Genomic DNA, 17,060 nt, shown 5'->3' on the forward strand with positions numbered 1-17,060 from the left:
TATATTTCATATGCATTATGCTGTTGTATACATCTTCACATATGTTTTTATTGTTCTTACATAACTTATTTCAGTAACATATCTTGATTAAGAATTAATTTTGTAGGGGCGAGTGCTGGGAACTAATCGGAGAAACAGAGAATTGTGGGTATTTTGTGGTCATCGCCATCTTGGCGTCGCAAGGTAAAATTTGTTCCCTCGTAATTTCTTCTCAATAATCTTAAATGTGGACTTTCATTTTTCGTGATCATATGTTTCTGTAAAATGTGAAGTCAAAGATATTAATTGACTGAATTTCTGCGAGAATACGTTCATGTTTTATTGAGTATTTTGTCGTATTGAAATGAGTGCATTGTCGATTTAGTTGCAAATGTCTGTTCGCTTTGTCTCTTTAAAATATTACAATGCTTTCAACACAGAGTGGCTTAGGCTCTACATACTAAGTTTTCACTTCTTATCGTGATTTGAGATTGGGAATTTAATTTAATGAGAAGTAAGCTCTAGTTTTGAGACATGATGCAAAACACGAGGCATTTTATTAAATATCTTAGTAATTTTTTTCATTCGGTATTTAAAAATAATTATCATTTCTTTCTGCAGATAACAAAGATGGATTCACAAATATCACAGTTCTTAGCTCAGCAAAAACAACAGTCATTATTTCCAAGGCCTCCCCTGAGAGGGGCAGGATTTGTAGTAGCAAGGCCAGGACAGGGAGGATTCATAGGAGTCAGGCAGCCAGGACTCATGCCAATACCAATAGCTGGACATTTTGGGCAGCCTGAAATCCCAGGGAATTTCCCTCAGCATGACTTTCAAAGAGCCTTTCCTCCTCAGCACGAAATTGCCGCAAACTTTGGTGGTCAAAGAGAAATGCCAGGAAACTTTGGACAGCCTAATATTCCAGCTGATATGCGGCAGCTTGAAAGAGATATGCAAGGAAAAATGGGCCAGAGGGAGATGCTGGGGAATATGCCACATCGCGATGACTTTGGCCAGGGAGAAATGCATCATGATTCTTTTGATGACAGAGGTTTTGGAAACCAGGTAGAAGAGGATCATGACAGGCATTATCAAAACAGAACGAGAGACAGGGACAGGTAACTAGAGTGATTCTGTGAACCTGCATTACATTCCTCTTGCCATTTGCAATGAAGCCCATATTGAAGCCCTTTCTTCAGCCATTATAGTTTCATTGTTCTAATAATGTTTCGTAGTAATGCCAATGTTGAAGCCTTTGGACTAGACCATTTACATAGATAAATGGTATTTGTGCCCCCCTCTCTGAACACCCCAAAATTTTGAGAACTTATGGTTTTTTATAAGATTGTGTGGATAATTTATGGTTTTATATGACATTGTGTTGATAACAATGTAACAGAATAATTGCTTTTTAGAATTGTGAATTGAAGCTGTAATATAAGTGAAATGAGTTACAGTATAGTTTGTATTATAAATTGTGTTTCATGGATTATTCAGAGACAGACGTCGGGACCGGGACAGAGATCGTGACAGGGACAGAAGGAGAAACCGGGACAGGGATAGGGACAGGAACCGAGATCGTAGCATGGAGAGGAGTAGAGGGGGAGAAGGAAATTTTGATAACAGTTATGATTATGGCAACTATGAAGAGGTGAGTGTGTGCGGAGAAAAGGGAAGGTGTATTATGAAGACTGTGTAAAAACTGGTATGTATTTTTACTTGGGGTGAAGCCAAGCAGGTCCTCGGGTCATAAAGTTTTCAATCTTTTCAATCTTCTAATGTTTGGCAAAAAGGCCTTTTCTGTCGCATGTTGTATGAAATCACATTGCAAGGGTTTTTCTGTTCTTCAGTACATCAACTTTTAACTAGTAACTCATGATTTCATGAATTTAAGTGTTCATTTTGTCTTGAATGTTTTATTCACAATAAAGATTTACTCTTAAGATGCTTGACTTTACTTTTGCCTATATTATGGGCATGTTTGCCAATTTCTTATTTCATGTAATGATGATAGCACATAGTGGAAGAATAAGCACTCCAAATGATATTTATGTTTATCATACGCATCTGTCAGAAGTTTGATAAGAAAGCACATGCATGTTAATACTAGTACACACGTGGCAGTGAGACTTACAGTGATATTATTTTATCCCCTAATCTCAGTATGATGATGATGGTTACAACTACGATGGTGGTCGGCAAGACGTGAACAACAGTATGGGCAGAGACAGGAGAGAGGGGCGTGGCTATGACAGGGGAGATCACTATGGGCGTGATGGGCGTGGTCACAACAGGGAGGGGGAGAAGTGGTTGACTGACAACCCCACGAACACCATCATGTTGAGAGGATTACCTCAGAAGATAGATGAAAAAGATGTAAGTTATATACCTTGTCAAAAGATGTAACTTTTTTCAGATATATTTGGATATTTGGGTGTTGTATTTGTACCCAGAGGGCAGACCACCCATATAGAGCCACGATCCCATGACAAAATTATTTTCAGGATTTCTTTTCAAAAAATGTCTACTTTCTTATTATCTTTATCCTTTCGACATGTACAGCAAACCATATTTATTTTGCCGAAATTTTGTTTTCAAATTGAATTGAGAAAAAGTCCAATGTAGAAAAAAAATGTTATCACATGGTTCTAAATTTTATTGGTTTTGTAGACTGTTATTTATTGTTCTATATGCAAAATAAAGTTAATGCTTAGAAAATGTATTTTTTGCTGTGCATTTCAGATTCGTGCAGAGCTCATGATGTTTGGTGTACCTATAAAAGAGGTGCGGCTAATGAAGAAGAAAGATACAGGTGAGATATAGAATGAAGGGGGCTTGACCATGTATCCAGTATTCTCACACAGACACCGTCAACACAGAGGCACAGAACCCAGAAAATTGTACATTCCCACATGGTCCTGGGCTTGTTTTGTAACGCGATAAGAATGTAAATGTTTAAGTAGTTGGCTGGTAGAATAATCTGTAAGTTTTCTTGCTCAGTAGTGTATAGTGACATTGAAAACATTGTAGTGACAGCTTCTTGTTATGTATGTTTATGATTGTAAATGTTTCATCGATGAATTTTTAAAAAAAATAATTTAATGTTTGTAAAGCACAACAGAGACACTTTTGATATTTAAAAGAAAAAATTAATTTACGGATCTTATTAAGGAGAAGATGTCATTGATGGCTTTAGATTTTTGTTTGAGAAATTGGAGCTTGCCTCAGGTAGGTATTCTGTCATGAACAACATAAAGCCCAGTGAACTATGAGTGAATGGCCTGTAAGGATTTCGTCCACTTCCCTGAGTGCCTCTGTGTTCTCCCTTGCAATCCCCATTTGAAGAGCAATGCTCAGTCCCACAAATGAATCTGTTCCACAGCCTTTCCTTTAAAGTAAGCTTCAGTCATGTACTGAACTAACACCACCATGTCATTGTATTGTACGCAGGTGCCTCCAGGGGGTTTGCTTTCGTGGAGTTTCAGAATACGACCGACGCACAGCGCTGGATGGAACACAATCAGGTTTAAAACTTCTGCACACATCCTTGCTACACCATGGGTAACAAATGTGTTAAGAATACAACAACAACAGCAACAACAAGTTTGGTCAGAAGCAGCATAGTTGTGTAATAATAGTAAGAGGGTTGTCGTTTTCATAGTTTTGCTGCTCAAGGAGCAACTGAGGTTTTCTGTTTTGTCCCAACTGTTGTACCTGGTAACTTGGGGTGCTACAGTTTTACATTGAATGCTAGGTTGTGGGTACCAGTGTATCCTGCTTATTTTATCATTGATTGTTTTATTATTGTATTCTCACTGATAATTATATGAAAATATGAAAATGTTGAGAAAGATATTATGCAGATAACTTCCAGCTGCCTATTAGATATATAAATGCTTGTTTTGTAAAACATTTGAAGGATAAAAAATCAGCTGAGAACAAGCAAAAAAGTGAAATCTTGTATCAAAACATTTACACAGAATTAATACAAACTGAACAGTGAAGGGAAACAAAAACAAACAGGGGAGGGTGGGGGTTTAGAGTTGCTTGTGCAGCAAATGTAGCATTCAGCTTACAAATATTTGGAAGAAAAAAGGAACAAGCTATAATTTTTCTTGTCGTTGCAAGTGATGATGTTTTATGTTATGTAAAGTTTCCTTGTTGTGAATCTGAATTTTTATGAAAAAGGCGACATTTACTTGGTCAAGTATTTAAAACATGAAAAAAATAATGTGCTGAATGCAAACTTTGCTGAACTTGTAAAAGTAGCATATAAAGTGTTGATAGACCTGGTATGAAGCTGAAATGTGTTGAAAGCACCTTTGATGAGTTGGAAAAGCATGAAAGATTGTGATGTTTGATTTCACCACAAATAGCTGATCTAGATATAGAAGAAGGGCACATATAGCTGAAAAAATTCTATATTAAAGATAGAGGTAAAAAATGTACATATTTCAGCAAAAAGCATCACGAGAGACCAAGACGGGCAGAAATTCATTTCATTGGCAGCTGATGGCAAGGTGCACTCTTGTCTCAGATATCACAAAACAAACGAAAAAAGGAACCTATGGCAACCAGGTTTTTGTTTCAGGGATAAAGTACCATCCTCGAGCAAAAAGATAATGGCAAGACACTTCCAACAGAAGCCACTATGAAAGAAAAACAAACTCTAATAAAATATATTAGGCTTAGTGATGTGGATGATGACTATACCCGATGTGGTTTGGATTTACATGGGTGGATTTTTTATCATCATCATACACTGTGGTGCTAACTGCCAATTGTTCATTCTTCCAGGGCCAGTTATATATGTTGAACCAGTATGCAGTTAGCATGCACTATAGTCAGCCTAAGACCCCTGGGATGGGAGGGGGCAGCGGCCGAGACGGAGGCCCCAGTGGCGGAGGAATGGGACCCATGGATAGGAATGGTGATCATAAAACAGACTGGATTTGCTCTAAGGTTGGATGCTGTTTAAGGAATGAAAATAAACAATTTTTTTTTTAGACACTGACAACATTGTACTTTAACATGGCAGAAATAATGTGTTGGGGGGAGGTATTAGTTGCTCAAAGTTATTACCATAATGACATTTAATCATTATTAATTGGTTTACCTTGCTGTTTCAGTGTGGAGTACACAATTTTAAAAGAAGGGACTACTGTTTCAAGTGCAGTATCTCCAGAGAAGGTAAACCACACACTAAATATTACCATTACACTTATTTTGTCATACACTATCTGTAGTATGTATAAAAGAAAATTGTGTTTTAATACATATTGCTAAATCAGTGACTTCAGTTTTCACCAGGTAGACATTATTTTCAGAGTCGGAGAAGTCTGGTAAAGAAGGGGATGGCTTTGATCAAGTTGGCACAAATCCTTGTAACAGTGAGTGTTTGTGTGGCTATATTTCTGTATTATATAACTAAAGATATTTCTGAATTTTTATTTCTGTAGCCCTCTGTAGAATTTGACCCAGTGTCCTCATCAAGAACAATGATCAGTAAATTCTTTTTTTATTTATTTATTTTTCGCCCCCAGCTTTAATTTTCCGTGGTCTGGATGCCTTGACTACTGAGGAAAGCATCATGGCCGCCCTGGTTAAGGTGACGGCCCTTACTGTGAAGAACTGCCGCGTGATGAGGGACAGCCTGACCAATACTTCACAAGGTTACGCATTTATAGAGATGAATTTGGCAGCAGAGGCCAGTCAGTTACTGGAGTCCCTGGGGAGACTTAACCCACCCCTGGAAATAGATGGAAAACAAGTCCTTATGTCTTACTCCAAAAATACTTTCACCACAGTGTAAGTATAGGATTTGTTAGCATAAAGAAGTTCTTGCTGCATGCTTAATGTCATGTAAATGTGATGAAGAAATGGTAAGGAAATTACCAACAAGATGAAATAGAGCTCTTCACTGCACCATTTAAATTGCTGAAAAAGTAAATAGATGCTTGTAAGTAGAACACAATCCTGTTTTCTAGGCCAGTTTAGTAAAAACAAGCATGGTATGAAATGCTATTGTAAAGAATGACACCACCAAGGGTTCTGATAAAAGCAAAACAATTATCTACCAGTTATATATTTACATCCAGGTTGGCCACCCTCCAACAGAACAGCACATATGATTACTCCCAGTACTATGACAGCACATACTACCAGGGCCAGGAGGCCCAGCAGACAGGATACTATGACCAGAATGGACAGTACTATGAATATAGCCAGGGCCAGTATGTGCAGGCAGCTGCCCCACCCACACAAAGTAAGTTACTGCACTAGGAATATACAGTATGGCAATTGGTTATGTGTGGTCATGAGACATTTATGGTAAAAATGTGAAAGGATATTGTTTGGAAAGGGTTTAATTAAGCTTTGAGGCATGATGTGTTGACCCATCACCAAAGTGCCTGGATCAGGTGGCTGATTCATAGATTTGAGCGGCATTTTCACAGTATAAGACATCTAGTTGAGAAGATATAAGTGTGCATGGGATTTTAATCAGTATCTACCTTAGGAGTGCTGGTCATTGGTGCATATACAGGAACAGTTGTATACTTACAGTTAAGACCTCTAAATTAGAGTAACATTATGGTTACTACTAGCACTGCAAAATCCATGCAGGGTACAGTCAGTTTTAGAGTGTAATCATATTACTGCATTTTTCTGGACATTGAGAAAAAGTTGCTATTTTATTTGTCCATAATTCTTTTACACCTTGTCATTTTTCTTTCAGCTGACTCCACCAATGCAGCGGCAGCGGTGGCCCAGGCAGCCATACAGCAGGCCCAGGCTGTGAAACATTTCCAGAAACAACAGGAACAGTACCAGAAACAAGTGATAGAACAAATACAGCATCAACAAAAGCTAGCAGATATGTCACCGGAGCAGAGGTGAGAATGAAGTGTTTTTGGGGATATATCTGAACATTCCATACTTATTTGCTCTCTAACCAAGTTGAGAACTTGACGACAAATTCTTGTGCTTCTGAATGTTGCTTGATTTACTGAAAAACATTTTTCCATTACCTTGATTTATCTGAAGTTTACTTAAGCATATTCTTTATTCATGCTTAATGTGGTAAAACCTTCAAGTAGATTTAATTTTAGATTTAAAAAAAGCTTGAAAAAGATGAAGGGTTTAATCAAAGGTGTGTATTTTTAAAGCACATACTGTATGTAGGAATGAAATCTAGTTCTTTTGAAATTAAAGATATATTCTTCAGTGGTTCCTTTAAAATGAAAGGTATATTATAAATTGAACCAGATTTTCATTAATGTAGTGAAAGTTATCCACTGAGTAATCCAGTATACAAACAAAAACTGTGTCTTCCTTGTCTCCAGGCTAGCCCACCAGGCCCAGCAGTGGTCCACCACACAGACAGATGGCGCTGAGCCTGCACCACAGCCAGGAGAGCCCAATGCCTCTGGAGAATACACCACATATCGTAAGTATGGAATTACTAAGCAGGATTTCACTTTTACTTGTGGATTTATTTCAAAATTTTACAAAAAGGAAATAGATCATTTTGGGATATTGGAATAAAGGACTTTTTTACAGGTCAGCTAGATGAAAACCACTAAGGGATGACAAAAGAATATTAAAACAAATCAAAACTGAAAGGGATACTTCAACCAGAGTACATTATTATGGCAAAACCTTACTGTAATAAATGCTATTCTCTCTGCAGCTGTACCAGATGTGTCTACCTATACATATGATGAGGCGTCTGGATATTACTATGATCCACAGACAGGCCTGTACTATGATGCTAACTCACAGGTAGGTGTGGATGAGAAGAAAATCTAAGATAGTTTTGAAAAGTGAGTGCAGGCTTGTCTTCATTGGCAGTGCCATCTATTGTCATATGCCTGGATAAGAAGCTAGTGAGTTTTGGCCTATCTCTATTCTATTGTGATAACTATGGATCTGAAGTTGGCTAAGTAAAGTAGTGGAAAGTCGGTCTTAATGCCATTAACTGCAATTAGTTATGAACAGGGCTGCACTACAAGTATAGTGTGGAGTCACACAGGATACTCTACATGAAAAATAAGAATGTTGGAACTAACATATTTTGGTGTGTGAGTTTAATAGCCATTGTTTTATACAAATGGGTTGAATAGATATATTTTGAAATACTTGTTATATTTTAGTACTACTACAACGCCTCCACTGCCAAGTTTTTATACTGGGACAGCGAGAGGTCGACCTACTTGGCTGCCCCCACGGCCGAGAATCAGGGCGAACAGAAGGATGACAAGACCAAGAAAGAGAAGGATAAGAAGGAGAAGGTGAAGATTGCCAAGAAGATAGCCAAGGTTTGTGTGCTGCATTTGGTTCTGATGGTGGTCATGGTCCATGTTTTAACTTGAATCAGCGAACATGTTAATTAAATGTAGTTAATGTATGTTTACCAGCAATTTTATTTCTGTGGATATGTGTATGAAAATTGCAGTTTGATTGATGGTTTGGGTCTTCTTTACCAAGATTGACTAAAAATCTTAGGTATTTTTTTTGAGGTGAAGTGCACAGGTATCAAGGCAAGTCTAGTTTTTAATGCATTGAATAAATTATATTCACTTTGTAACTAATAGTTCAATTTAAGTAGTTAAGCTTAGAATACTAACAGTAGGTTTAATTATAAAAAAAATGTCAGAGACCTTGAAATGCTTTCTAAGATACAATATCAAGAGCTGCTTTAAGATATAAATTTATAAAACTTAATGTACTTGCTAAAATCATTAAATTACTACATAACTGACAACTTGAAATGATAAATCTATCTTCTTAACTAGGACATGGAGAAGTGGGCCAAGACCCTGAATGCTCAGAAGGATGCTATGAAGGATGGGTTTAAGAAGAGCATGCAGTCACTGGGAGGAGGGCCTGAGAGAGAGTCTGCCAGCGCTGACGCAGGGTTTGCTGTACTGGAGAAGGGCATGGTAGGGGAAGATTTCAGTTAAAGAAATTATGTACACTTTAAAAGACACAATGGTATGATGAAAAAATACACTGTGCAAAGGATTCGGAAATAAATTGTATGACATCAAAACATTTAGAGCAATTTCTCGTGTTTGTATTCCTTGTCTCATTGTTTGCTTGTATTAATAAGGCATTATACTTTTGATGTCTGTAAGCTATGGAGATCCCCAAATTTATCACTTTCAAACATATGAATATTTGACTTTACTTTTCAGGGTGAGAAGCCAGTAGACCAGTCACTTATGCCTCCACCACCTCTGGTAGGTCACCTACTGTCATAGTTCTACTATTTCTTGTATAAAAAAGGTGTTAAGAGAAATTCTTCTGTACATCATTCTTTGTTAAGGTTAAGCTTTACAGGTTGTTAGGAGTTACATTTGGTGTAAGAACATTCAAAGTGAATAAAAGTACATACTGCCATTTTGTACCACTATGACTTGTTAGAGGTTTGGTCTTTCATAAGTATCTGATAAACAGATGCTGCAAACACCCTTAGTTGCTCAGCTCTTCTAATAAATAGCCAATTAACATTTAACCTCTTTTGAAAAGGATGAAAGTGAAAAATATTGAATTGCTCATCAGTTTATTATAACCAGTGAATCCTCATATGTTCCAGCCTGGTGGAGCGAAACAGGCTCCAGGTCAAGGTCAGCCGTCTGGAGCCCTGGTGGCATCTTATGGCGGAGACAGTGATGAGGAGGACGAAGACGACACCCAGCAGATGTCACCAGGGATGGTAGAGGAGAAGATGACCGACTGGACCAAAATGGCTTGTTTGTTGTGCAAAAGACAGTTCCCTTCCAAGGAGGCTTTACAGAGGCATCAACAGCTGTCAGATCTTCATAAGGTGAGGAATAAAATATAGTCTCATTGAAAGAAAGTTTCATGTTGTGAAGATCCATTAAATGCCTTTACTTGAGGACTGTCTGAGCAGGTGGGAGTGCTGGGATGATTACTAAACTGACCTGTTCTTGTCTAGAGACTCCTTTTATGAGGAAAGGCCTTCTTTGGAAATAGATGGAAGATATGTGGAAGAACTTGGCAGAATTTTTTTTTTTTCGATATACTTAAAATTATAAGCAACTACAGTTATGTGTCTTTAAAATGCAAAAAGACCAATGCAAATTGTTCTTTAACTGTACTGTAAAAATACTTGATCTCTCTTCATAAGAGCTCCATGATTGGTCTGTAAAATGAAATTAAAATATCTCTGAGGAAGGTTTTGTTTTATTTTCAGCAAAATCTGGACAAATTAAAGGCAACACAAGCAGCACAGGCTGGGCCATCTGCAGTAAGTTGTTTTACTTTTCTCCCCCCCAAAAAATTTTCTTCACAAGAATTGACATATGAAGTAATTAAAAAGTAATTGTAACATGCTAGATCAAATTCAATTTTACAAAAACACAGGTATGTAAAAAAAAAAATTTAGAAGCTGTTATACTTTCTGTCCAGAATAGAATTTAAACATGAGGTGATATAGCCTTAGGGATAAGGTGTGGGCAACTGCAGTGCTCTGACACTAAGTCACCTTGTATGTCACTTTTCCAGGGTCAGTACAGGGACAGGGCAAAAGAACGAAGACAGAAATATGGAAGCACAGATCCGCCAATCAACAAAAAGAAACAGCAACAGCTGAGACAGCAGGCCACAGCGTAAGTGTTTATCCCTTTTTGATAACCTTGCTCATAAAGCTTACCCTCTACCATAACCTCACGTATTTCAGTACTGTGCCATTATTGTTGATTTTTCATATTTAGCTTAATCCTACATATTTGTATTGTTTTGCAGATATGAAGAGCCAACCAAGGCAGGTCTAGGTCAAGACAACATTGGAAATAAACTTTTACAAAAGATGGGCTGGAGTCAGGGCAAAGGTCTGGGCAGGACCAACCAGGGCATTGTGGACCCTATTCAGGTGAGGGTATTTTTTAACATATTTCTTGTTTTTGTAATTCATTTAATTTTGCCTAAATATGAATCAATATATATTTATACATGCTAAAGTATGTTTGATTTCTTGTTAATGATAGAGTTTAAAATGAGTGTTGAAATATTGAACATTTTTTCTACATTTTAATTGGGTGTGTATGTCACTGGTGGCAGTGTTCTTGACAAAGTGTTTTAAAATGATGTCATCGATTCATCTACATAAGATTAGAAGATTTTAGGATATTTCAACCATAAATTTAAATGATATAAGATAATAAGCACGTCAATTGTATTAAGTGTTCATTATTTATCTTTTTCTCTTTGTTTATAAGAGTCTGGCTTAAACATCAAGTCGGACTTAAATAGAACTTTCAATTTTGGAAGTAAAATTTGTAACAATTGTATCTTTCTTTCTCTTTCATTCTTATGGGAATTAAGTTTTGGAAATAAAATAATTGAACATGTCTCTCTCTCTCTCTGTTATTCCAGGCACAGAGGCGTACAATGACGGCAGGTCTTGGGGCACGAGGATCTAGTTACGATATCAACCCAGGAGACACATACAAAGACAGCGTGAAAAAAGTCATGTATGCACGGTTCCATGAAATGGGTGAATGATACTGGAAACAAACTTGACAGAATGATTTGATGTATGAAAATTTGTACATACTTAAGTATAATTTGAAAATTGAGTCAACATGGGAGTCTGTATAGCCCTATACTCTGCATTTATGCAATAAGCAGAGAGGAAGATACTGTGCAATTTATAAGGGAGGAATCATGCAGCGGGTGTCTTTATGATCTGAAATATGGCATTCAGACAACCGAATCAATAGAATCTGTTGTTTTGACATTTAGCACTACCTGGTTATTTCTGTTGAAAAGAAGTTTTACAATCATCATTTTAGTGTGAACAAGTACAGTAAAGTATAAGATTTTAGGTTATGTCACTCCGAAAAAATAAAACGTATTGTGGGTTAGAGATTCTTTGCGTGATTGATAAAACATTTTGTCTGGTTTATGAATAAATTACAGCACCTGATAATAAACCTTGAATTATTTAAGTATGTGTGTTATCTTACTGTAGTTTTTTATTGAAAATATTTAACGTGTTAATCCATTTGGATCTCTTCTCACAGCGTTGCCTAAGATGAATGACTAAAATCTAATAGGGGTTTAGCTCATGGATTTCATCTCATCTTCTTCTGTACCTACTGTCAGTTCATATGATTAAGTGAGATCACATCCAGCGTTTAAAAATACATTTTTCTTTGTCTATGGGAAGTACCATGTCAATTTTTCAAACCTTTGGGATTTTTTTTTTTTTAATTTATTTATTTATGAAAATCAATGAAATAATTACTTGATCTATTAGTAATCTACAAAATATTTCTGTATATAGAGAGAGTATGTAATACTTAATTCTAATGTGTTAAAATCATTATCTTTCTAGATGTCCTATTTGAGGATCTTTTGGGTGGGGTATTTTATCAGTCACTGAAACTGTATCATATCTCCGGGGTTGAGGAAAGGTACTGGAGCCTAAATATCATCACGATTTTTGTAGTCATTAAAATATAAGTAATGCACAAATAAAATCACAAGTAATAAGACCCATTTCCTTTCTCATGGATTGATACCATTATTTTCTACCAAAGTACAGAACATGTGATTGCAAAAGAAAACAGATTCCTAGGACCTAGTTGCAATTTTCTCTGGAGTAGGTGAAAAGAAATGTAAAACTGTACTGTGTCCTAAAGAAAGAAGCAGAAAAAACATGCATCCCTGATATTGACAATAAATTGGCAATATAGGAAATGTGAAGGGCTCCAAGGTATGTATGATCAACGTTACACTGAGGACCAATGGCTCCATGAAAGACCACAATTATTGACATCAAAAAGTGACTGCAGTCTGAAAGGTACGTATATATTGACTTATTAAGGGGGGGGTCAGTTAATTTTATTCTGAATCTGTGTTTCTGTGAGTTTTGCAGTGATTTCCTTGTGTATACCTTCTCACATTTTGATTGACTGTGGATGCTTGGTAACAACAGTTACTCCCAGCGGGCAAATTATGTTGTTTTAACGTTGAAACAACGTTGAACCATAATGTTGATAAGACGTTGGATAAATGTTGGATTTGAAAGTTGGATCAACGTCAGATAACAACATTGAATCAACCTCAGTTGTTAGACAACATTCTTGCATGAAAAGACATTAAAATGACCTGAAATGTTTTTATTTTTGGTACAAAACACGGGTACACAATTATAACGTACACTGTAAAAACATCCAAGTGCCTGCTTTGTCTGATTTTTTCAACGCATTTAGCTCCTAATAGTCCTAAGCATGTTTTTCACCTAAGCATGGTACACCCTTTTAGCCTGGATGTGTTTAGCAGTAGGACATGTTTGATGGCTAAATATATGTAGGGTATACATGTATGGCCTTTTAGTTAGGATTTCCAAGGTTAAGTTTTACATATATATATATATATATATATATATATATATCAAAGTCACAGTCACCTCAACCTATCTACAACAGGGTATCGAGGACTGTCAAATTTGTTTACTTCACTCCATTACATTTACAGCGACTTATTCATCCTAGTGTTAGCTGACCTTGCAAGGAAGTTTATTGGAGTGTATTTCTGAATAACAATTTAAGAAAATTCACTAGTTCGCTAAAGACGCAAAATAACTGTCACTTTTACTTTAAAACACTTTTTTTTTTATTATTTTGATAAAGTTAGTTACAGTATTGATAAACAAAGTATCACGTTTTCAATAATTAATATTTTGAATTACAATCCATGTCTTGCATCATGACGACCAAACAACAAAGTTGAGTCAATGACAAAAATACAACGTTGAGTCAAAGTCACATTATGACAGTGTTTTGACGTGGCTGGATCAACGTTGATTATTCTGCACAAACGTTGAATTCAGGAGCAGTACGTGTTACTGTACTAGAGATAACGCATTCTTCTTACTTTGAAAATTTAAAACTAAGATGATGTTTTAATCATATCTAAAAACAAAAAATACAGGTTTGCATATATTTTTTCACACAACAGTCCCATATCCCTTAATTACAAGATAGGCCTACTTTTTTTCACTCAAACTTCTAAAATCGTGCTCGCATTTTAATGTTCATTTGCATAATCCTTTAAAACCAGGGGCAAGAGTGCATATTTTTCTACATGTATATTCTTGTTTGATTTTAATAGAGTGTTGCATATTGTAATGTAATTAACATATCTCCCATAATGCATTGTTCTTTCTCTACCAGTTAGCCAGCATGGCTGGATGTGTTATGTAATAAATGAGTTATTAAAAAATGTTAACTTGAGTTACATAACAACAGAAAAACTACGACATGGTGTCAGAATCGGGATCTACATTGGATGTAGCATAATTTGGAGATTGGATGACCCACAAACTACAAGATAAAAACGGATTTTGAATCACTAAAAAAAAAAAAAAAAAAAATGGAGCACATGTATGGGATACAGCCGCCTCACATGGACTGGGAATCCATGGACTTACCGCGTATGTTCAAACTTTTCAAGGAAAAGTGTGAATTGATATTTGAAGGACCTTTAGATGCTGTAGCAGAGGAAAGACAAGTGAAATTTCTTCTCCTTTGGATCGGAGAAAAAGGCCGCGAAATTGTGAAAACTTTTAACATTGATGATCCAGACGTGTTGACCTCGTATTGGCAAAAGTTGGAGGAATACACGAAGCCCAAGAGTAACTTTCGAATTCAGAGATTTAAACTTAGAGCATGCAGACAAGAAGCAGGTAAGAGCATTGATTCTTTTGTCAGACGAATCAGACTCGTGGCAAATGAATGCAAATATACCGATGTTGATCAACACATAATCGACACTCTCATTTTTGGCACTAACTCGGAGCGAATTCAGGCGAAATTATTACAAAGAGAGGAAGATTTGACTCTAGATCAGGCTCTTGTTATTGCACGAACAGAGGAAGCAACTAAGAAACAGATTGAGGATCTTCACAGTACAGCAGCAAAGGAAATTCATGCAATACGGCCAAGTGGAAACAGTCAAAGAGGGAGACCGCGTTACAGACAGCCACAACCTCGCACTCCTCGCCAGCAAACTCAATCAAAGGTACCAAACAAACAACGCTCACGACAGCCACTGCAAGAATGTGGTAAGTGTGGAACTGAACATGTTTTTCAACAGTGCCCAGCTAAAGGTACAATTTGTCTCAAATGTGGCAAGCCAGATCACTGGAAAAGGGTATGTAGAACAAAAACAGTAACTGCATCGACCCATAGTAAAACTGTGCATTCAGTAGCAAATGAAAGTGACAGTAGCAGTGTATACTTTGACTCTATATATGTAGATAGTATTCAGTCAAAACAGTCCCCAGTCAAGCCATTTGCTGACATTGAAGTTAAAGTTGGGAACACTACTTCAACATTACGTTGCAAAATAGACACTGGTGCTGAGGGAAATGTAATACCACTGTCTTCTTTCAAAAAACTTGCAATTAAGCAACCACTAAAGCCTACGAATGACACGATTATGGCATATGGTGGCAGTAAGTTACCAGTATGTGGAATAGCAACATTGACATTCACAAATGACAAGGTCATGGTGACCTCAGACAGTTATATTGTGGACTGTGAAGGACCAGTTATACTAGGAATGGAAACCAGTCAGAAACTGGGACTTGTTACTCTGAACATAAATACAGTGACAAGACAGTCCATACTATCAGAGTATAAGGATATCTTTGAAGGTATCGGGAAATTGGACGGGGAATATCACATAAATATTGACCCCACTGTTTCTCCTGTTGTTCACCCACCACGGCGTGTACCTATTGCATTGCAGCCAGCACTCAAGGAGGAGTTGGACTCTCTCGTTGAGCAAGGGATCCTGTCACCAGTCACACAACCAACGAAATGGGTAAACTCATGTGTATGTGTTACCAAACCCAATGGAAAAATACGTCTCTGCCTGGATCCAAAAGACTTAAATACGGCAATTAGACGTCCACACCACTACACACCAACACTGGATGACATCCTACCTCAACTGAGTGGCGCGCGTTATTTCAGTATACTTGACCTTCGGAGTGGGTATTGGAATATCACGTTAGATGAAGAAAGTTCTCTTCTGACTACCTTCAATACGCCCTTCGGAAGATTCAGATACAACAGACTACCCTTTGGCCTCTCGCTATCTCAAGACGTCTTCCAGGCCAAGATTGAAGAAGTATTCAAAGACATTCCAGGGTGTACCGGAATCGCCGACGACCTCATCATAGCAGGTTGGCAAGAAGACGGATCTGACCACGATGCGACTCTGCGCGTAGTATTAGATACAGCCAGAAGAAAGGGGATACGCTTTAATGAGGACAAGATGATTCTTAGAAAGGAGGAAATTCCATTCTTCGGTCATATTATAGGAAAAGATGGGCTAAAACCAGACCCAGCAAAGGTAGAAGCCATTAATGTAATGAATGAGCCGAGAAATGTATCCGAGCTTCAAACATTCCTTGGGATGACCAATTATCTAAGCAGATACATTCCCCATATGTCTCAACTTACAGCCAGTCTCAGAGACCTGTGCAAGAAGGATAGTGTTTTTCAGTGGAATGCTGAACACAGTATTGCATTCAATGAGATAAAAAGAGAAATAGCAAACGCAACCAACCTCCAATTCTACGACAGTAGCAAGTCACTTACACTCCAAGTTGACGCTTCATCTTATGGATTAGGAGCTGCCTTAATCCAGGATAAAGGCCCAGTTGCATATGCTAGCAAAGCACTCACAGAAACAGAGTCACGTTACTCAAACATTGAACGCGAGATGTTAGCAGTAGTGTTTGGCCTTGAAAAGTTTCACCATTATGTCTATGGTAGACATGTTAAAGTAGAGACTGACCATAAGCCTCTAGAAGCCATTTTCAAGAAGCACCTACACAACGCACCACCGCGTCTGACTCGCATGTTGCTGAGAACGCAGTGTTATGACACAGAGATTGTGTATGTCCCAGGCAAAAATATAGGACTAGCTGATGCCCTCTCTCGCATGAAACCTTGTGATGGTGACGACATCAAAGGACTTGACATTACAGTACATGAATTACACTCGTACATGAACGCAAGTCCAACACGCAT

At 37.3% G+C, this 17,060-nt stretch overlaps 1 protein-coding gene across 1 annotated transcript; it reads left to right on the forward strand.

The window, feature by feature from the left end:
- The first annotated feature begins 24 nt into the window (after positions 1–24).
- LOC106172558 (RNA-binding protein 5) lies at positions 25–11,957 on the forward strand. Its single transcript, XM_087016057.1, has 22 exons — positions 25–183; positions 601–1,100; positions 1,480–1,633; positions 2,146–2,358; positions 2,725–2,794; positions 3,433–3,506; positions 4,780–4,944; positions 5,112–5,172; positions 5,310–5,372; positions 5,526–5,790; positions 6,081–6,247; positions 6,719–6,875; positions 7,326–7,429; positions 7,673–7,764; positions 8,136–8,300; positions 8,778–8,924; positions 9,180–9,224; positions 9,581–9,811; positions 10,202–10,255; positions 10,513–10,616; positions 10,753–10,879; positions 11,383–11,957. The coding sequence occupies exons 2-22, from the start codon at positions 610–612 to the stop codon at positions 11,509–11,511; spliced, it is 3,078 nt and encodes a 1,025-aa protein (XP_086872183.1). The 5' UTR covers positions 25–183; positions 601–609; the 3' UTR covers positions 11,512–11,957.
- The last annotated feature ends 5,103 nt before the right edge of the window (positions 11,958–17,060 follow it).

The sequence above is a fragment of the Lingula anatina genome, chromosome 6 (genome assembly GCF_051362555.1).
Source record: "Lingula anatina isolate TDL-2025a chromosome 6, LinAna3.0, whole genome shotgun sequence".
Lineage (NCBI taxonomy): Eukaryota > Metazoa > Brachiopoda > Lingulata > Lingulida > Lingulidae > Lingula > Lingula anatina.

Coding starts and splice junctions, on each gene's coding strand:
- LOC106172558 (XM_087016057.1), top strand. CDS start 610: ATGGATTCACAAATATCACAGTTCTTAGCTCAGCAAAAACAACAGTCA. Junction 4,945..5,111: donor CAGACTGGATTTGCTCTAAG/GTTGGATGCTGT, acceptor TTGCTGTTTCAG/TGTGGAGTACACAATTTTAA. Junction 10,617..10,752: donor CTGAGACAGCAGGCCACAGC/GTAAGTGTTTAT, acceptor ATTGTTTTGCAG/ATATGAAGAGCCAACCAAGG.